Genomic DNA, 22,285 nt, shown 5'->3' with positions numbered 1-22,285 from the left:
TGTGTCTAGTTAACTAGTTATCTAGATACTCCCAGATATCCGTAGTATTAACTCCTTATCCAACACGAAATTAGAAGGTAAAGTTGAGAATAGGTTTCTCATCTGCCTGGATTCAACTAATTATTCCGCTTATCATAAGCTATCTATAGTTTACTTTTTCCTTAGGTACCATGACTTATGTATAGTATTAACACATTATGCCAACAAGAAATATGATGTCAAAGTTGGGAAGAATACTTTTTGGCTTCCTGGCTTACGCTAGTCATTCTAGTCACCTCCAGTTATCCCTAGATACCTAGGTTTTTTTTCTTTTAGGTACCATTACTTTTCTATAGTTCTAAGGCAACATTCCATCAAGGAATAATGAGATAGTGTATAAGACTGTGCATTTCAGGCAAACAAAAATAGACAAATGAGACTTAATTAAACTAAAAATCTTCTGCACAGTAAAAGAAACAATCAACGGAGTGAAGAGACAACCTGTTGAATGGGAGAAAATATGTGCAAACTATTCATCTGACAGGGGACTAATATCCAGAGTATACAAGGAACTCAAACAACTCAGGTGGAAAAAATGCAAATAATCCCATTAAAAAGTGGGCAAAAAACACGAATAGACATTTCTCAAAAGAAGACATACAAATGGTATATGAAAAATTGCTCAACATCACTCATCAGAGAAATGCAAATCAAACCACAATGAGATATTATCTTATCCTAGTCATAATGGCTATTATTAAAAAGACAAAAACAACAGATGTTAGTGAGGATGCAGAGAAAAGGAATCTCTTATATATTGTTGGTGGGAATGAAAATTAGTATAGCCACTATGAATGACAGTGTAGTGATTTCTCAAAAAACTAAAAATAGAATTATCATTCCATCCAGCAATCCCACCACTGGGTCTACTCAAAGGGAAAGAAATCGATATATCAAAGGGATACCTGCATTCGCATGTTGATTGCAGCACTGTTTACAATAGCAAAGACACGGAAGTAACCTGTGTCAATCAACAGATGAGTGGATAAAGAAAATGTGGTACATATACACAGTGAAATAGTATTCAACCATAAAAAAGTATGAAATCATGCCATTTGCAGCAACTTGGCAGGTCATTACCTTAAGTGTAATAAGCCAGACACAAAAAGACAAGTATCACATCATCTCACTTATATGTAGGAGCTAAAAAATGTGAACACATGGAGGTAGAGAGTGGAAAAATAGATAACAAAGAATGGAAAGAGTGGAGGTGGGGGGGATGATGAAGAGAAGTGGGTGGAAGGGTGCAAACATACAGTAAGAAGGAATAAATTCAATGTTTGATAGCAGAGTAGAGTGACTATACTTAGCAAAAATGCACTGGGTGATGGATACCCTAATACCCTGACCTGACACTATGCATTAAATACATGTAACAAAATTTCTTTTCTACCCCATAAATTTATACAAATAAATTGGTCCAAATACAAATGTCTCACACCTGTAATCCTAGTTATTCATGAGGCTGAGGCAGGAGGATTGCTTGGGCCCAAGAGTTCAAGACCAGATCGGGCAACATACTGAAACCCCATTTCCAAAAAAGAAAAAAATTATTAAGACTGTGCATTTCAATTTTGACTTCAAATGAATGTTCTAATTATCTTTAGTTACCTGTAGTAACCTAGTTAAATAGGTATCAACAGCTATCTATAGTATTATCTCATTATTATAACAAAGAATCAGAAGTTCAAGTGGTAAATCATGATTTTTCAGAATCATGCCTTCAAATCTTTTTTCTAATTACTTTTACATAATCCAAATTTACTCGAGACCTGTGTACCACTAGATATGTAAACTACAAACTCATTTTAACAAGGAAAGATAAGAATTCGACTTGTTGAGGATTGCTTCCCAGGTTTCAGGCTTCTCTGAGTTATTCTAGTTATCTCTAGTTATCTCCAGTTCAGTAGTTACCTATGCACCCCTGGTTATATAGAACTAACTCATTATGCTAACAAGAAATAAGAAGTTGGTTATAAGAAGAAGGTGTTCACTCTCTGACTATATTTACTATTGACTTTTTACAAGTGTGTGTTATTGAGCCACAGAGACGTTAAGTGACCTGCTCAATGTCACCCACTTGGAAAATGTCCAGAGCTGGGATTTTAACCTATCCTGAGTACTATCCATGACACAGAGGATGTTTGCTATCGTGCTATATGCTATAATATTATTTTGAAATTAGTAGCTGTAGTTATTGCTATTTAACTAGTACCTATGTTAAAGCAGTTAACTATAGGACTGGTTAACTTCCAGAATTCAACCACTTTTTTTTAGCATCCTCGTTTAAACTTGCTATTCTAGATATCATTATTTATCCCTTGGTTACTAATGATGGAGGTACCACTAGATATCTATGGCACTAATTCGATATTCAAACAAGTGAAGGAAATTTTGAGATGAATGATACTTTTATTTCTGTTTATCTCTAGTTAACTAATTACAAAAGACACTAATTATAGCATAATAGCAAAGGTTATTGAGCAAAGGTTATTCTGTGTCAGGGACAGTACTCGGAGAATGGGTTCAAATCCCAGCATCAGACATTTCCCAAGTGAGTGACTTTGAGCAGGATACTTAACATCTCCGTTACTCAATAACACCACATGTAAAATGACAATAATAACACATCCTTGTCTACAGGGTTGTTAAGAGGATTAAATGTTACTATAAACAAATCACTTAGATCATTGCCTAGAACACAGTAAGAACCACATAAGTTTGAGCTACCATTAGTACCATCTCAATCTCCACAACAGGCTCCATAAGGTAGGTATTATTATTACTCCATTTTATAGATGAGAAAATTAAAGCACAGGAAAAAAAACAACTCACCAGGTTAGCTAGCTAGCAAATGACAAGCAATGCCATAATGCAGATGCCAGCAGTCTGGCCCCAGGGTCTCTTCCTTCATAAATCTAGGACATCAAACCCGTCATTTGTGCCTATTTTTACCTGGCTGATGCTCAATTATGTATGTAACATTTGCAAGAAATGAATCAGTGTAACTAAAATTTTAAAGTAAATACCATCTTGATTGGTGCCCCGTGAGGTAACACTCACCAAAGGAGCACAGAAATGACTACTGAAGCTGAGAAAGCACTGAAGCAAGTCATGGAAATCTCCGATGTGAGACACCACACGACTCCAATTCTGACAGCTGTCCTAGCTGGGCTGAGGCACACCATGATTAAAATCATTGTAGTTCTCTCACATAATAACGGATCCCAGGCCGAAATTCATTACAGGCTGTCTGGCCACGTGAAGGGTGAGGTTTGCAGAACCCTACAAGCAGCAGCCTGGGGAGGGGACATCTTGCTTAATGTCAGGGAGAGTCTGTGGGGGTGAAATTCCTTGACAGCTTTTTCAGAGTGAATTGGTCAACAAACCATCTTGTAGCTGGTTTCCTATCTACCCTCTCAGGAACAGGAGACAGGAGAGACTTACCTGTTGGGCACAGCAGGCAAAGTGAGTGGGGTCCAGGGTGCTTTTACAGCTTATGAAAATAGTTTAATTTATTGAATGGGTCTGATGACAATGGAGGTTATGAAGGTAAAAACTGGATAAATAATCACTCTTCAGTAAACCAACTCATTCAAAGGCACAATTCTTATTTTTTTATTTTATATTTTACAGCTAGGGTCTCAGTCTGTAGTTCAGGCTGGAGTGCAGTGGTGTGATCATAGTGAGGCAGGAGAATAGAGTCTAGAGGCAGGGAATCTAAGGCCGTTTCATGCTGACTTCCTAGAACTAAATTGAAAGGAAAACCCTAACTTTCCAAGCCTAAGTAACAAAAGGACCAACGGCTACACCCTTTGCAAACTCCCACCCTTTCCGTGGGGGCAGAAGGGAAATTGAAAGACTGATTGCAGGCCAAGTCTTCCTTTGCGTAGAAGTACAACTTTGTAACTGCACTTTAGCCTCTGAGTGGTTGCTTTCAGCAACCAGTGAGATGTTTGCATAGGAGTGTGACCATTGTAACTTCACTTCAGCCTCTGATTGCTGGCCACCACTTCATTTACATAAGGCGAACAGCAAATCGCCAATGGAAAACATCTAGGGGGTATTAGGACCTGAGAAGATTCTGTATCAGGGCCCTTGAACGGTTGCTACAGCGGCTCCCACCCTGTGAAGTGTACTTTAGTTTTCACTAAATCTCTGGTTTTGTTGCTTCATTCTTTCCTTGATTTGTTTGTGCGTTTTGTCCAATTTTTGTTCCAAACGCCAAGAACCTGGACTTCCTCACCAGTAACAATAGCTCACTGCAGCCTGGAACGCCTGGGCTCAGGGGATCCTCCCACTTAAGCCTCCTGAGTAGCTTGGACTACAGGCGCGTACCACGAGGTCCGGCTACTTTTATTTTTTATTTTTTTAGTGATGGGTGTCTTGCTAGGTTGCTTAGGCTGGTCTCAAACTCCTGGGCTCAAGCGATCCTCCCGCCTCAGCCTCCCAGAGTAGCTAGGATTACAGGCGACATCACCTGGCCCAACGGCTCCGGGGCTAGATTGGGTCTCGCTCCTCCGCCCTTCCCCCTGCCCCAGATCAGCAGTAACAGTGCCTTCCTCCTGGCAGTCACACTGCTGGGAGTGGGAGTGGTCAAGGAAGCCGCAAAATGGAGCAATGGAGCAAGGGTTTCCGACACAGGCCTGCCCGGAAGCCGCACCCTGACCAGGAGCGCGCCCCTGACTTTAGGGCCATGCCCTGGCCGCGAGGGCATGCCAGCAAGGCCTTCCATCACACACACACACACACACACACACACACACACACACACACACACACACACACACCGCGACCGGAGGCGACCAGAGCAGCAGTCGGACCCAAAGTCCACCCGCCCGAACTCAGACCAGGAGCCAGAGGACCCCAGCGCAGATTCCGCGGAGGCATCTGGCTTCATCGACCGTGCTCCCAGCCAAGATCCTGCCACGAAGACACCACCGACCTCCGCCTGGGCTTCCTGTTCCATGAGCTCCAGGAAAGCGACGGTCAGTGCCTGGCTCGGGACCCCGACCTGTGCATTGGTGAATTCTTGGAAAGTAACTTTCCTGGAGAGAGGCGCGTGGACCGGCGCCTCTCTTAGGCGCTCTGTGCCCGGTCACACACACACACACACACTCTCTCTCTCTCTCATGTCTATGTCTATGTCTATGTCTATGTCTATGTCTATGTCTATGTCTATGTCTATGTCTATGTCTATCTCTATCTCTGTCTCTCCTCTCTCTCTCCCCCTCCCTTTCCCTCTCCTCCTTTCCAGATGCAAAGGCTATAGGGACTTCGGTGATTGAAGTGGGAGGAGAGGATAAGAAGAAAATAGGGTCTGAACCCGAGCAGGGAGCAGAAGCAGAAGAAAGTCACGTCTGTGCGGGAGCTCCGCGGACCCCATGTTCGGCGAGAACCAGAAGGGCGGCGGTGGAGACCAGGAGCCCTGGCAGCAGCAGCCTGAGGAGTCCGCCCAGGACTCTTCCTCCTCGGAGCTGCATCCCCAAGATCAGCAGCACCTCTTCTCCCCCAGCTCATTCAGTGGGTTGCGCCTGAAGGAGCTAGACAGCATTTTCCAACGCTCTCAATATCCCGACGTGTTTGCTAGGTAAGCGGCTTGCTCTGGAGGTGTGCAATTCTCCAGGACGCTAGGGCTCTTCCTGGGACGCCTTTGGCTCTGCCCCAGTCTCGCTCCCTCCCCTCCAGAGTCAAAAGCTACATATGGAGCTCAAGGCCACAGGAGTAGGCCACTCTTGAGCTGTGGGGTGGGGGCGATGCCTACTAGGCATTAAGGTATTTTTTCACGCATTATAGAAACAAATCAAGCCAGGCAACTTTGGCCAGACTCCTGTTTTGGAAATGTTTTATTGGAATTGCGATTGACATCAGGGTGAGGAGAGCGAGTCCTACAGGGTTGGATCTTGCCTTTACTGAACATTTTAACAATTTGGTTACTGTGGATTTTTTTCATTGGTCTTGATTTTTAAAATAATGCCTTAACATTTGTTAATCTTCAGGCTGGTTCGGTGGCTCACGCCTGTAATCCTAACACTCTGGGAGGCCGAGGCGAGAGGATCACTTGAGTTCAGGCCTTCAAGACCAGCCTGAGTAATATAATGATACTCTGTCGCTACATAAAAATTTAAAAAATTAGACAGGCATGGTGGCACACACATGTAGTCACAGCTACTCCGTAGGATTGCTTGAGCCTACGTGGGTTCGTGGGTTCAGTGAACCATGATTGTGTCACCCCTCCTCCAGCCTGGACAACAGAGCTAGACCCTATCTCTAAAATTAAATAGATAGATGGACCGTTAGATAGACAGAGATATCTTGAATCCTGAGTGTTTTAGTGCTCTCTTAAATTCTGCACACCAAGGACAGCCATCCCTAATGCAATCATGGGGTGAGGTATCACAGAAAAATATGCTGGAGCGGTTGAGAGGATAGACATTTCTAAACCGGTATGAAACGTTCATCAGTGTATTTCATTTCATTCACAATTCTGAAAAAGTTTAAATACTGAACGTTTGTGGTTTTCTGCCCAAGAAAGGAGCTTACAATATTCATGGATGTGAGTGAAGCCAAAGTGGAAGCCAGTAAGCCTGATAAAAGCAATTGGTCAGAGTAGCCACTCTGAAACATGCTTCAGTCCTTGGATAACTTTGTCCTACACATTCTCAAGTTGGCCTATTTTTGTTGCCTTTTCTATGTTTGTGAAGTGAGTTCTGAACTTTAGAGGGTGAAAAATGGGATAAGGAAACCCCAGCTTATAGAAATTACCCATTACCAGAGGGAATATGCTTTCTAATGGAAAAAGAAAACTATACATACCAAACTGCTACTTCTATTTCCTGTACAAAATTAAGAATAAATAAAGATCAATTCCTTCCAACAATGGTATCCTTTAGAGAATACTTCTGTGTGGAGGTATCTTGGGACTGAGTCTGACTTCAAAGTTTGCAAATTAATGCACCAAAGAGCTAGGATGTGAGAAGTTTCAACTGTATTTAAAATATTTAAACCAAGCTATGTTCTTGGCTCAGTGAGTGAGTTTATAAATATTTGGGCATTGGGTTAAGGGAATAAGTCACACACACAGACAACACACTATATGAGTAATTAATGTATGTTTAGTTTCACTGAGACTGATAGGGAGGAGATAGCTTAAAAGTCCAAGTGCCTGGTGGTCCTAATGTTTTTTCGAAGTGTCTGATGAAGACATGTAGAAAGTGGCTGCCTGAAATTTTAATTTTCTGGAATACTTCGATGTGTCAGCCTGAAAACACTGCTAATATACACACATTACAGTGGGGGTTGGGGGGAGACAGGTTTGCAAACTGGAAATTTGTCTGAAAATTGGAACAAACAAGAACAATTTTGAATAAGGTTCCAGTCACCTAAGAAGGATGAAAAGGTTAAAGAAGAATGGCATACACTTACATATATACCTTGAAGAAATGGCACAAAGTGAACTTTATGAGTGAATATTCTCTTGAGGAATTTCTAACAACTAAGGAATTATTTTGGTGGGACTATCTAAAGAGGTGGGTTTTATGAAATTTGTTTGGTGATGGGGGGCACACTCAATTTAAACCAGATTCTTACCTGTGCTAATTTAAAATACTTTTTCATTTTCACAGGCAGTGATGATTAATTTGTAGGTCATGGGATCAAAAGATTACTAAGATTACTTAAGTTTTATTAAGAGAGAATTTTGCAAAATGAAAACAAAATCCAGGATAAGGTTATGAGCCCCGCTCTGCAGTTTGTGTGAGTGCAGTGATGGAAAGGAGCTGCAGAGCTAGTGCGGGTGACTTTTAGTGAATTTTGAACTAGTTTTGCCCAATTTTTCAGACAGAATAGAGACCCATCCATGCTAACAGGAACATTCATGCCCAACTCTGGACTCTAGGGGAAGCTTCCTAAGTGGCTACTCAGTATTTATGGGAAGGCAACAGCTAAGCATTGATTCAACATGCTCCAGATTCTGTCCACTGCCCTCCCTTTTTGTGGGGGACACAGGGGAATAGGAGTCATTCTGGCCCAAAGGTCCTGCTGCTTCAGAAGAATCATGAGAGGAGACTCCACCAAAGCCAGAAGGAGGCTGTTCTCCCTTTTCTTCCCCATCCCCAGACCAGAAGGCATATTATTACACCTTCCCTAACTCAAAATGGACAATCACAACGTCCAATGTATTTTATTGCTCTCTTCATCCTTAAGAGATCTAGAATTCCTGCTAATTAAAAATAGAAAGGGCATATTTGGGGTTATTGGCACTCAGATCAAGGAGATGGTCCCCTGAGCAGTGATCCAGACTCATCATTCACTGGACTAGGCAGTCATTTGTTCATGGTGTCTTCTTACTGTGCAACCACCACAGTAGAAAACAACAAAAAGAAAAATGGGAGGGTGAAGGAAGCCAGGCCCATTTTTCAAGAAACATTAAGTTCTTCTCAATACAGCCTTTGCTTTTGAGCAATCTCTAGCAATGCAAGGCTTCTCGTTCGCTATTAAAAGTGCTTAATTGTGACCATCAAGGCTGTACTATGAAGTGATTGCTAAGATAAGTGCCATGGTTCAATCAGAATTTCCTCTCGCAGGGGTTACATCAAAGTCCAGTTTCACAGCACTTATGTGTTCCCAGTGTAAAGCAAGGCTCTGTTTTCTTAGGAAAGCATGCTTGCTTTTTTTTTTTTTTTTTTTTTTTTTTTTTTTTTTCCTGTATTGTCCACTATTTCACTCTGCGACCTTCACAGTTGTGGATATGAAATGTCAGGAAAGCAGTTGCACGTAATGTGGGACTTCTGCACAGAGAGGAGGTTATTGCTACCCAGTGGCCCCAGCACCTGGCTGAATTGGGAAACATCTAGGAATGCACCTGTGTATGCCCACTGCCATCCTCAACAGATAAGTTTGAAACCAACATTTATTTCCCGATGTGGCACCTGTTCTTTTTAAACATCAGCTTCCTCAATGCTATAGGTACCCTCTAAACAGAACTACAGAATCTATAGAAATGAAAGCCACAGAACACCATCAGACCGAGTTCTGACCTCTTCTGTGTCCCAGTTGAGCACATGGTTTTGCCATATTGCGATTGAAAGCCAAGAAATACTCCACACAAATCCTGCAGTAAACACTAACATTCAATTAGACACACACTAACAGAACATTTTTTTCATGCTCAGGAAAAGAATAGTGAATACCATTTCCCATAACTGATGGAGTCTTCAAGAGACATGTATGTATTTGTTTGTTTTGTTTTTGTTTTTGTTTATGACTCAGGGTCTCACTCTCTCGTCCAGGCTGGAGTGCAGTGGCCCGATCTCACCTCACTGCGACTTCCACCTCCCAGGCTCAAGGGATCCTCCCACCTCAGCCTCCTCTGTAGCTGGGACTACAGGCATGCACCACCATGCCCAGATGATTTTTGTACATTTAGTGGAGCTGGGGTTTCACCATGTTGCCCAGGCTTGTCTCAAACTCCTGGGCTCAGGCGATCCACCCCCTGGGATCGCTTGAATGGAGCCACGGCACCCTGTCGACATATATATTATTTTTAATGCCTCTCTAGTTCTTCTAAGTTCCAGAAGAATTAAGGCATGGGGCAGAGGAAATAGTCAAAAAGAATGCTTTAGATAATAGTTTCCACTCAGTCTAAGTTTCAAAACAAAGAGTTATTTTAAAAGTAATCCCACAAAACCCATGTATGTTAAAATGTACTTCAAATATTTCAACGGCAACAATCAGGCCAGGTGTGATCACCCAGGCCTGTAATCCCGGCACTTTTGGAAACTGAGGTGAGAGGATTGCTTGAGCTCAGGAGTTCAAAACCAGCCCAGACAACATATTGAGATCTCATTTCTCAAAAGGGATTAAAAAATAAACATATGAAAAGGAAAAAAGGCAAAGATGAGAAATGAATTGTTCTAATACAAGTTTAAAATTTTTATTTATTAAAAAAATTTAACACTGGTTACTAGAAAATAGGTTCACCCAAAATAGATGGTCTTCGTAAATGTTAGTTTCAGCTGAAAAGTTATGAACACAATCTTGGGAGGAGTCCAGGCACTTCTGCATTCTACAGTAATCAAAAACATTGGGGGTTTTGCTTTCTAAAGTTTCTTTTTTGTTGTTGTTTTTGAGACGGAGTCTCACTCTGTCACCCAGGCTGGAGTGCAATGGCTGGATATCCGCACACTGCAGCCCCATTTGAAAAGCTCATCTTCAGTCTGAAGTAACTACATCAATAGGAGCAGGTTGGATTTTTAATCAGGTTTCCTCAAGGATGCCTAAGGGGCCATTCATCCTCTGAAAACTCTCTTTTTTTTTTTTTTGGTCTTTTTTTTTTTGAGACAAGGGTCTTGCTCTGTCACCCAGATTGGAGTGCAGTGGCACAATCTTGGCTCACTGCAACCTCTGCCTCTCAGGTTCAAGCAATCCACCTGTCTCATGCTACCTAGTAGCTGGGACTACCCTGGTGCGCTACCAAGTCCAGGTAATTTTTTTATTTTCACCATGGAGTTTCACCATGTTGGCCAGGCTGGTCTCGAACTCCTGACAGCACGTTATCTGCCCGCCTTGGCCTCCCAAATTGCTGGGATTACAGGCGTGAGCCACTGGGCTGGCCTTCATCCTCTGAAAACTCTTGGGAGTGAAAAAGATGGTCTGAAAAAAAAGGCTTCGTCATGGCGGGGTGGGGGCATCACTGCATTCACGCAAACTGCACAGCACAGCTCATAACCTCATCCTGGATTTTCTTTTTGTTTTGAAAATATACTCGGTCAATAATAAGTAATCTTAGCAATTTCTTCATCTCATGACCTACAAATTAATCATCACTGCCTGGGAAATTGAAAAAGCATTTCAAATTAGCACAGGTAAGAACCTGGTCTAAATTGAGCGTACCCCACCCCACCACCAAACAAATTACATGAAACCCACCAGTTTAAAACAGTAACATAAAAAAAAAAAATCCTTAGTTGTCAGAAATTCCTAAAGAGAATATTCCCTCATAGAGCTCCATTTGTGCCATATCTTCAAGGTATATATTTGAGTATGCAATTTTTCTTTAACCTTTTCACCCTTCTTAGGTAAGTGAAAACTTATTCAATAATTGTTCTTTTTTATTCCAATTTTTAAACAAATATCCAGTTTGCAAACCTGCCTCCTCCCCACACCCCCACTGTAATGCCAGTATATTAGCAGTGTATTCAGGCTTACAAATCAAAGTATTCGAGAAAATCAAAATTTCGGGCTGCCACTTTCTACATGGCTTCATCAGACCCTTAAAAACAACAGCAGGACCACCAGGCACTTGGACTTTTAAGCTATGTCCTCCCCATCAGTCTCAGTGAAACTAAACATATATTAATTACTCATATAATGTGTTCTTTCTGTGTGTAACTTATTCCCTCACTCCAATGCCTGAATATTTATAAGTTCGGTCATTTAGCTAAGAACATAGCCTGGTTTAAATATTTTAAATACAGTTGAACCTTCTCACAATATAGCTCCTTGGTGCATTAATTTGCCAACTCCTCAAGTCAGACTCAGTCCCAACATAACTATACACAGAAGTGTTCTCTAAAGGATACCATTGTTAGAAGGAATGGAACTTTATTTATACTTAATCTTGTACAGGAAACAGAAGTAACAGTTTAGTTCTGTTTCGTTTTCTTTTTCCATTAGAAAGCATATTCCCTCTGGTAATGGGAAATTTCCATAGGCTAAGGTTTATGTATCCCATTACTCCCCCGCTAAAGTTCAAAACTCACTTGGCAAACATAGAAAAGGCAACAAAAACAGGCCAATTTAAGAATGTGTAGGACAAAGGTATCCAAGGACTGAGGCAGGTTTCAGAGTGGCTACTCTGACCAATTGCTTTCATCAGGCTCACTGGCTTCTACTTTGGCTTCACTCATATCCATGCATATTGCAAGCTGCTTTCTGGGGAAGAAAACAACAAAAATTCAGTATTTGGGATTGTGGATGAAATGAAATACACCTATGAGCATTTCATACCAGTTTGAAAATGTCTATCCTCCCAACTGCTCCTGCACATTTTTCTGTGATACCTAGCCCCAGGCTTGCGTTAGGTAGGGATGGTTGTTCTTTGTGTGCAGAATTTAAGAGAGGGCTAAAACACTCAGGATTCAAGATTTCTCTCTCTCTATCTACCTATCTATCTATCTATCAATCATCTATTTATGTAATTTATCTATGTATCTAATTTTAGAGACAGGGTCTAGCTCTGTAGCACAGGCTGGAGGGCAGTGGCCGGATCATGGTTCACTGAAGCCTTGAACTTCAAGCTCAAGTTCGGAGTTCGGGTGTATGCTGCTAACATGCCCAGATAATTTTACAAAATTTTTTGTAGAGATGAAGTCTCACTATATTGGTCAGCCTGGTCCTGAACTCCTGGACTCAAGCGATCCTCCTGACTTGCCCTCCCAGAGTGCTGGGATTACAGCCATAAGCCACCACACCAGCCCGAAGATTAATAATTTTTAATGCAAATATTTAACTTGATTCATTTCTATACTGCGTGAAAAATACCTTGATACCCAGTTGCTATCGCCGGCATCCCACAGCTCAAGAGCGGCCCTGAGCCAGTGGCCTTGAGCCCCCTAAATAGCTCTTGGCACTGAAGGGTGGTAACAAGACATGGGTAGAGCCAAAGGCGTCCAGGGAAGTGCCCCAGCATCCTGGGAACTGGGTAGCTCCAGAGCAAGCCGCTTACCAGCGATCACGTCGGGATATTCAGAGAGTGGGAAAATGCGGTCTAGCTCCTTCAGGTGCAACCTGCTGAATGCACTGGTGCTGAAGAGACGCTGCTAATATTGAGGTTGTGGCTCCTCCTGGGCTGGAAGCCTCAGGCTGCTACTGTGAGGGCTCCTGGTCGCCACCGTCGCCCTTCTGGTTCTACTTGACCGTGGGATCGGCAGCTCCCGCGCAGACATGACTTTCTACTTCTGCTCCGGCTCCCTGCTCGGGTTCGGACCGTATTTTCTTCTCACTGTCTCCCCTCCCCCGCTTCAATCACCGAAGTCCCTACAGCCTTCGCATCTGGAAAGGAGGAAAGGCAAAGAGAGATTGAGTGAGGAGAGAGATGAGAGAGAGAGGTATCAGGGCGTTTGGCGAGGGCATAGGGCAGCACAGAACCGCAGCCTGAGAGAGGAGGCGCAGCAGCGTCCGGTCCACGCGTCCCTCTCCAGGAAAGTTCCCTTCCCAGAGTTCCCCAAAGCACCGGTCCGAGTCCCCAGACAGGCACTGACTGTCGCCTTCCTGGAGCTCATGGAACAGGAAACCCAGGCCGGGGTCACCTGTCTTCGTGGCCGGATCTGGGCTGGGACCCCATCTGGGAGCGCCCTGGATGAAGCGTTGCGCCTCCGCGCTTATGGTGTGTGTGTGGCGGAAGGCCCTACTGGCAGGCGCTCACAGCGCGAGCGTGGCCGTTAAATCAGGGACGCATTTGTGGTCAGGGCACGGGGAGGAGTGGAGGGGTCGGGCGTGTGTGGGGACCTTCGATCCATTTTGCGGCTTCGTTGACCACTCCCACTGCGGGCAGGGTGACTGCGGGAGGAAGGGGTTGAGCTGTTTGGTGCGAGTCGAAATTGAGGCAGGATCACCTTCCAGGATTACAATACTTATTTTAATTATCTCCAGTTATTTTGAGGTAAGTAATGAAGTAGACGTCACCAGATATCTATAATACTAACTCGTTATAATAAGAAGAAATAAGAAGTTGGAGTGGTAAATCATTATTTTTTCAACTTCATGACATCATATTTTTTTCTGGTTATTTCTAGTTAAATCTGTTTCACTACTGACATAGTTACCACCAGATATCTGTAGTATAAACTCATTATTTCACAAAAAAATAAGAATTTGAGTTTGTGAAGACTGTGCTTTCAAACATCACTGCACTCCAGCGTAGGCAGCACAGCGAGGTGCTGTCTCAAAAAAAGAAAGAAAGAGAAAGAAGGAAAGGAAGGAAAGAAAGGACAGAAAAGAAGGAAGAAGGAAAGAAAAGGGAAGGAAAAGGAAAAGAAGAGAAAAAAGGAAAGAAAAAAGAAAGAAAAGAAAGTATTTATGAGAATATTTTCTCACCTCCTTGTCTCTAGCGTAGGACAGGCAAGCCGCCAAATTGGGATTTTGCCCAGATGGAGGGTGAGCGGGTGGTGAGACAGAGCAACTTTTATTGAACCAATATTGCTCCTTGCAGAACAGCACTAACCCGTAGGCAGTGCACCCGGAGCCAGCAGCAGATGGGCTGTTGGCAGCTGTATTTATACCCACTTTTAATTATGTGCTAATCAATAGGTAGGTTATTGAGAACTTTCAAGAAAACGAGTGAGGAGTATCCAGAAAATACAAGGTAACTTCCTGGCTATTGCCATGGCCCCTGGCTATGGCAGTTGTGAATTGTCTTTACACTGCGACTGTCTTGCTGCTAATGGGCAGTGAAGACAACTAGAGGTAGCTTTCGTTGCCATCTGCTGGATTTGGATGGCTTCTTCCCTGCATCCTGGTTTTTCGGGTTTTTGTTGTTGTTTTTCTTTTCGTTTCTTTTCTTTTTTTTTTTTAAGGGAGTCTCACTGTGTCCCCAGGCTGGAGTGCAATGGTGTGATCTCGGCTCACTGCAACTTCTACCTCCCGGGTTCAAGCGATTCTTCTGCCTCAGCCTCCTGAGTAGCTGGGATTACAGGCACCCGTCCCCACGCCCAACTCATTTTTGTATTTTCAGTAGAGACGGGTTTTCACCATGTTGGCCAGGCTGGTCTCGAACTCCTGGCCTCAAGTGATCCGCCCACCTCGGCCTCCTAAAGTGCAGGAATTACAGGCTCGAGCCAACAGCCTGGGCCAACTGCATCCTGTTTTGACCCGATCCTGTTTCCATCAGTGGGGTCGTGACCCTGTGACTGGAAAATAAGTTCTGCGGGCCTCCTACCTCATCTTCATTTCCATATTAATAGTTATATCCAATTAGTTAGTGTCCTGGGTACAAATACTTATCTACAGCACTAACTCATTATATCCACAATAGAAACGACTGTAGTGTTGAGAAGAATATTGTTTCAACTTCCTGGATTGATCAACTTTTCTTCAGCAGAGAATTTAGAGTTGAAAAGAACATGACTGGCAACTTCCTGCCTTCAACTAGGTATTCTTGTTATTTCTGGTTATTTCTAGGTAAATAATTACAAAGGTACCAACTGAACATTTACAGTATTAACTATTCCAATGATAAGGAGAATTTACAATGGACAAGTTTGTGTTGTGTTTTTTAGTTCTCCAGCTTTAACTACTTATTCTGCTCATGTTTAGTTATCCAGAGTAAACCAAATGCCTCTTGATTACTACTTATTTATAGTAGTAGCATTCAAAAAATATAGAACAGAGAAGTGTAGTTTTTTGTTGTTGTTTTTTGGACAGCTAGTAGTTTTCCAGTTATTTCTAGATATATCTATGTATCACTAGTTGTCTACCTTTCCAGTACTTAACTTCAAGAAGAAATAATAAGTTTCACTTGAGAAAAATGTTTTCCAGCATCCTGGCTTCAATTAATTTTCTAGTTATTTCCAGTTATTTCTCTATAAGTAGTTATATAAGTAACACTAGTCATCTATATTACTAACATATTCCTTCAATGATAAGAAGTTACATTGAGAAAAATGCGTTATTTAGCTTTCTGCTTTCAACTAGTCATTCAGGTTGTATCTATTTTTTATTATTTATTTACCTTAGAGATGGCCTCACTCTATTGCCCAGGCTGGAGTACAATAAGCCCATCAAGCTCACTGCAGCCTCTAACTCCCAGGCTCTATTGACCCTCCCACCTCAGCCTCCTGAGTAGCTGGGACTACAGGCTCACACCACCACACATGGCTAATTTTTAAATATGTGGTAGAGATAGGTTCTCCCTATGTTGCCCAGACTAGGTTATATCTAGTTATCTTTATATAAAGCTTACCTTAGAGGCTGGGTGCAGTGGCTCACGCCTGTCAACCCAGTGCTTTGGGAGGCCAAGGTGGGAGGATGGCTTGAGACCAGGAGTTCCAGATCAGCCTGAGCAACATAGTGAGACCTCATCCCTACCTAAAAAAAAATAAAAAATAAAAAATAATTAACCAGGCGTGGTGGCGTATGCCTGTAGTCCTAGCTGCTTGGGAGCCTGAAGCAGAAGGATCACTTGAGCCAGGGAGTTTGATGTTACAGTGAACCATGATAGTGCCATTTCACTCCATCCTGGGTAACAGAGTGAGAACCTGTCTCAAAAAAATAAAAATAAAGCTTACCTTAGTATGCTAGGAATTTTGAGTACTAAATGCACATTCCAAAAAGAAATATTAAAAACAAATATTTTAGAGATGAAAAGCATGTATTTTTCAGCTTTATGGCTTTAAGTAGCTTTCTAGCTAATTTTAGGTATCTCTAATTTTAAAATTACATAGCTACCACTAGTTATCTATATTTCCAGTACCTTATGTCAAAAGAAATTAAATTCGGATGTAAAAAGAATGTGTTTTTCAACATCCTAGATTCAGGTATTTTTCTAGTTATTTCCAATATGTCTAAGTAAGTACTTAACTAGGAACCACATATTATCTATATTATAGCAATTTTTTTAAAATAAGAATTATGAAGTTGAATTTGAGGAAAACGTGTTTGACAGCATCCTGCCTTCACATACTCAGTCTAGTTCTAGTAATATCTAGTTATCTTTACATACGTCTTACAAAGATAACTGTGTTTATAGCACTACTTCGATATTACAAAAGATGTAAATATTTAAATGTGAGAAGGGTGGGTTGATTAAAATTCTAAATTAAATCAGTATATCTAGTTATATCTAGTTAACAAGGTGTGACTAATTACATATTGGGCTAACTCATTAATTAAACAAGATACAGGAATTCAGATGTGAGAAAAGATTGGTTTTGCATTCTCTGGCGTCAAGCCATGATTGCTTTATGCCTGCATTTAAGTAGTTACCAAGTTATCAGTAGGTATCTCTAGTATTGACTCATTTTTCCAATAAGCAGTAAGAAGTTATTGTGAGAAAAATGTGAGAAAATTATCTTCTCAAATGGAGGGATCATTCTGCTCCATATAACTGCAACTGGGGCCCACCTTATACCTTGCTCAACTATCCCCACAACCAGGGTGACACTATGAAGTGAAGGCAACAGAGGCAGCTGCTCAAGGACACCCCAATGGTCCACTGTCAGGATACTGAAATTTCTTCATTCTGTTACCAAGCATAGCATTAACAGCAGGTACTGACTGCAATGTGTCCACTAGACTCACATCTGGGAGCTGGGTAAAAACCCTTAAAGAATATTAACAATGGGAGGAGAGAGACAAAGCAATAAGCACAGTCCAAAACAGAACTGAAGGGAAGTGGGTACAGCATTAACTTTCCTAAAATATTTTTCCAATAAGGAAATAGCTTCTCCCAGTGTAGTTTAAAATGTCAATGGCATAGAGTTATATGTTGTGGGGTTTTTTTTTATGATATTAATTGTTCAATATACTAAACTAATACCTTTATAAAATCTCTGATTGAAGGTTTGCTTTAAAAATAGGTGGGTCAACTCTTCAAGGAGAACTATAAACCACTGCTCAACGAAATAAAAGAGGACACAAACAAATGGAGGTACATTCCATGCTCATGGATAGGAGGATCAATATCATGAAAATGGCCATACTGCCAAGGTAATTTATAGATTCAATGCCATCCCCATCAAGCTACCAAGGACTCTCTTCACAGAATTGGAAAAAACTACTTTAAAGTTCATATGGAACCAAAAAAGAGCCTGCATTGCCAAGACAATCCTAAGCCAAAAGAATAAAGCTGGAGGCATCATGCTACCTGACTTCAAACTATACTACAAGGCTACAGTAACCAAAACAGCACGGTCCTGGTACCAAAACAAATATACAGACCAATGGAACAGAACAGAGCTATCAGAAATAATACCACACATCTACAACCATCTGATCTTTGACAAACCTGACAAAAACAAGAAATGGGGAAAGGATACCCCATTTAATAAATGGTGCTGAGAAAACTTGCTAGCCATAAGTAGAAAGCTGAAACTGGATCCCTTCCTAACACCTTATACAAAAATTAATTCAAGATGGATTAGGCCGGGCGCGGTGGCTCAAGCCTGTAATCCCAGCACTTTGGGAGGCCGAGACGGGCGGATCACGAGGTCAGGAGATCGAGACCATCCTGGCTAACACGGTGAAACCCCGTCTCTACTAAAAAATACAAAAAACTAGCCGGGCGAGGTGGCGGGCGCCTGTAGTCCCAGCTACTCAGGAGGCTGAGGCAGGAGAATGGCGTAAACCTGGGAGGTGGAGCTTGCAGTGAGCTGAGATCCGGCCACTGCACTCCAGCCCGGGCGACAGAGCGAGACTCCGTCTCAAAAAAAAAAAAAAAAAAAAAAAAACAAGATGGATTAAAGACTTAAATGCTAGACCTAAAACCACAAAAACCCTAGAAGAAAACCTAGGTAGTACCATTCAGGACATAGGCATGGGCAAGATCTTCATGACTAAAACACAAAAAGCAATGGCAACAAAAGCCAACATTGACAAGTGGGATCTAATTAAACTAAAGAGCTTCTGCACAGCAAAAGAAACTATCATCAGAGTGAACAGGCAACCTACAGAATGGGAGAAAATTTTTGCAATCTACCCATGTGACAAAGGGCTAATATCCAGAATCTACAAAGAACTTAAACAAATTTACAAGAAAAAATCAACCCCATCAAAAAGCGGGCAAAGGATATGAACAGACACTTCTCAAAAGAAGAGATTTATGCAGCCAACAGGCACATGAATAAATGCTCATCATCACTGGCCATCAGAGAAATGCAAATCAAAACCATAATGAGATACCATCTCACACCAGTTAGAATGGCGATCATTAAAAAGTCAGGAAACAACAGGTGTTGGAGAGGATGTGGAGAAACAGGAACACTTTTACACTGTTGGTGGGACTGTCAACCATTGTAGAAGACAGTGTGGCGATCCCTCAAGTTTCTAGAACGAGAAATACCACTTGACCCAGCCATCCCATTGCTGGGTATATACCCAAAGGATTTTTGTATAAGGTGTAAGGAAGGGATCCAGTTTCAGCTTTCTACATACAGCTAGCCAGTTTTCCCAGCACCATTTATTAAATGGGGTATCCTTTCCCCATTTCTTGTTTTTGTCAAGTTTGTCAAAGATCAGATGGTTTTAGATGTGTGGTATTGTTTCTGATGGCTCTGTTCTGTTCCATTGGTCTGTGTCTCTGTTTTGGTACCAGGACCATGCTGTTTTGGTTACTGTAGCCTTGTAGTATAGTTTGAAGTCAGGTAGCATGATGCCTCCAGCTTTGTTCTTTTGGCTTAGGATTGTCTTGGCAATGCGGGCTCTTTTTTGGTTCCATATGAACTTTAAAGTAGTTTTTTCCAATTCTGTGAAGAGAGTCCTTGGTAGCTTGATGGGGATGGCATTGAATCTATAAATTAACTTGGGCAGTATGACCATTTTCACAATAATGATTCTTCCTATCCATGAGCATGGAATGTTCCTCCATTTGTTTGTGTCCTCTTTTATTTCACTGAGCAGTGGTTTGTAGTTCTACTTGAAGAGGTCCTTCACATCCCTTGTAAGTTGGATTCCTAGGTATTTTATTCTCTTTAAAGCAATTGTGAATGGGAGTTCATTCATGATTTGGCTCTCTGTTTGTCTGTTATTGGTGTATAGGAATGCTTGTGATTTTTGCACACTGATTTTGTATCCTGAGACTTTGCTGAAGTTGCTTATCAGCTTAAGGAGATTTTGGGCTGAGACGATGGGGTTTTCTAAATATACAATCGTGTCATCTGCAAACAGGGACTGCAGGGGCCCTTGAAAACAGTATGCTGAGAATAGATAGGGCTCAAGGACAGTATCTCCAATTGAACTTTTAATGAACTCCCGTAGGCGCCAAGAAGGCGGACAAATAAAGAAGAGCAGAGAGACAAGGAACTAAGCAGAAGGTTACATCTGGGTAAAGAAAGTTTGTTTTGCATTGTGTTCTTTCTGCTGACGTGGGGTTTATGGAGTATAAATAAAGTGAGGCAGAGGCTCTGGGTGCGGCCGCCATGTTCTCTGTTTGTCTTTGTCTTTTGTGTCTGTTCATTCTCCACCACCCCCGGCACGGTCCCCAATAAGGGACAATTTGACTTCTTCTTTTCCTAACTGAATACCCTTTATTTCTTTCTCTTGCCTGATTGCCCTAGTCAAAACTGCCAACACTATGTTGAATAGGAGTGGTGAGAGTGGGCATCCCTGTCTTGTGCCAGTTTTCAAAGGGAATGCTTCCAGTTTTTGCCCATTGAGTATGATATTGGCTGTGGGTTTGTCATAAATAGCTCTTATTATTTTGAGATACGTCCCATCAATACCTAGTTTATTGAGAGTTTTTAGCATGAAGGGCTGTTGAATTTTGTCGAAGGCCTTTTCAGCATCTATTGAGATAACCATGTGGTTTTTGTCTTTGGTTCTGTTTATATGATGGATTACATTTATTGATTTGCATATGTTGAACCAACCTTGCATCCCAGGGATGAAGCCAACTTGATCGTGGTGGATAAGCTTTTTGATGTGCTGCTGGATTTGGTTTGCCAGTATTTTATTGAGGATTTTTGCGTCAATGTTCATCAGGGATATTGGTCTAAAAGTCTCTTTTTTTCTTGTGTTTCTGTCAGGCTTTGGTATCAGGATGATGCTAGCCTCATAAAATGAGTTAGGAAGGATTCTCTCTTTTTCTATTGATTGGAATAGTTTCAGAAGGAATGGTACCAGCTCCTCTTTGTACCTCTGGTAGAATTCGACTGTGAATCCGTCTGGTCCTGGACATTTTTTGGTTGGTAGGCTATTAATTATTGCCTCAATTTCAGAGCCTGTTATTGGTCTATTCAGGGATTCAACTTCTTCCTGGTTTAGTCTTTGGAGGGTGTATTGTGTCCAGGAATTTATCCACTTATTCTAGATTTTCTAGTTTATTTGCATAGAGGTGTTTATAGTATTCTCTGATGGTAGTTGTATTTCTGTGGGATCGGTGGTGATATCCCCCTTTATCATTTTTTATTGCGTCTATTTGATTCTTCTCTATTAGTCTTGCTAGCAGTCTATCAAGTTTGTCAATCTTTTCAAAAAACCAGCTTCTGGATTCATTGATTTTTTGAAGGATTTTTTTATGTCTCTATCTCCTTCAATTCTGCTCTGATCTTAGTTATTTCTTGCCTTCTGCTAGATTTTGAATGTGTTTGCTCTTGCTTCTCTAGTTCTTTTAATTGTGATGTTAGGGTGTCAAATTTAGATTTCTCCTGCTTTCTCTTGTGGGCATTTAGTGCTATAAATTTCCCTCTACACAATGCTTTAAATGTGTCCCAGAGATTCTGGTATGCTGTGTCTTTGTTCTCATTGGTTTCAAAGAACATGTTTATTTCTGCCTTCATTTCGTTATGTAACCAGTAGTCATTCAGGAGCAGGTTGTTCAGTTTCCATGTAGCTGAGCGGTTTTGAGTGAGTTTCTTAATCCTGAGTTCTAGTTTGATTGCACTGTGGTCTGAGAGACAGTTTGTTATCATTTCTGTTCTTTTACATTTGCTGAGGAGTGCTTTACTTCCAACTATGTGGTCAATTTTGGAATAAGTGCGATGTGGTGCTGAGAAGAATGTATATTCTGTTGATTTGGGGTGGAGAGTTCTGTAGATGTCTATTAGGTCCACTTGGTGCAGAGCTGAGTTCAATTCCTGATATCCTTGTTAACTCTGTCTCATTGATCTGTCTAATGTTGACAATGGGGTGTTAAAGTCTCCCATTATTATTGTGTGGGGGTCTAAGTCTCTTTGTAGGTCTCTAAGGACTTGCTTTATGAACCTGGGTGCTCCTGTATTGAGTGCATATATATTCAGGATAGTTAGCTCTTCTTGTTGAATTGATCACTTTATCATTATGTAATAGCCTTGTCTCTTTTGATCTTTGTTGGTTTAAAGTCTGTTTTATCAGAGACTAGGATTGCAACCCCTACCTTTTTTCATTTTTCATTTGCTTGGTAGTTTTCCTCTATCCCTTTATTTTGAGCCTATGTGTGTCTCTGCACATGAGATGGGTCTCCTGAATATAGCACACTGATGGGTCTTGACTCTTTATCCAATTTGCCAGTCTGTGTCTTTTAATTGGGGCATTTAGCCCATTTACATTTAAGGTT

The 22,285-nt window shown here is 41.6% G+C and overlaps 1 protein-coding gene across 1 annotated transcript; it reads left to right on the top strand.

The window, feature by feature from the left end:
* The first annotated feature begins 4,639 nt into the window (after positions 1–4,639).
* On the top strand, positions 4,640–6,916 carry LOC141409445 (uncharacterized). Its single transcript, XM_074029894.1, has 2 exons — positions 4,640–5,027; positions 5,297–6,916. Exons 1-2 carry the CDS (start codon positions 4,652–4,654, stop codon positions 5,575–5,577), a joined length of 657 nt encoding a protein of 218 aa, XP_073885995.1. The 5' UTR covers positions 4,640–4,651; the 3' UTR covers positions 5,578–6,916.
* The last annotated feature ends 15,369 nt before the right edge of the window (positions 6,917–22,285 follow it).

The sequence above is a fragment of the Macaca fascicularis genome, chromosome X (genome assembly GCF_037993035.2).
Source record: "Macaca fascicularis isolate 582-1 chromosome X, T2T-MFA8v1.1".
NCBI classification, from domain to species: domain Eukaryota; kingdom Metazoa; phylum Chordata; class Mammalia; order Primates; family Cercopithecidae; genus Macaca; species Macaca fascicularis.
Note: the sequence above shows the minus strand (reverse complement) of the source record. Positions and strands in the feature narration are given on the sequence as shown.

What these genes read in the sequence shown, in the direction of transcription:
- LOC141409445 (XM_074029894.1), top strand. Translation starts at nt 4,652, where the DNA reads ATGGAGCAATGGAGCAAGGGTTTCCGACACAGGCCTGCCCGGAAGCCG. An exon ending in TGAGCTCCAGGAAAGCGACG is followed by an intron (nt 5,028 to 5,296) that starts GTCAGTGCCTGG and finishes CCTCCTTTCCAG; the next exon opens with ATGCAAAGGCTATAGGGACT.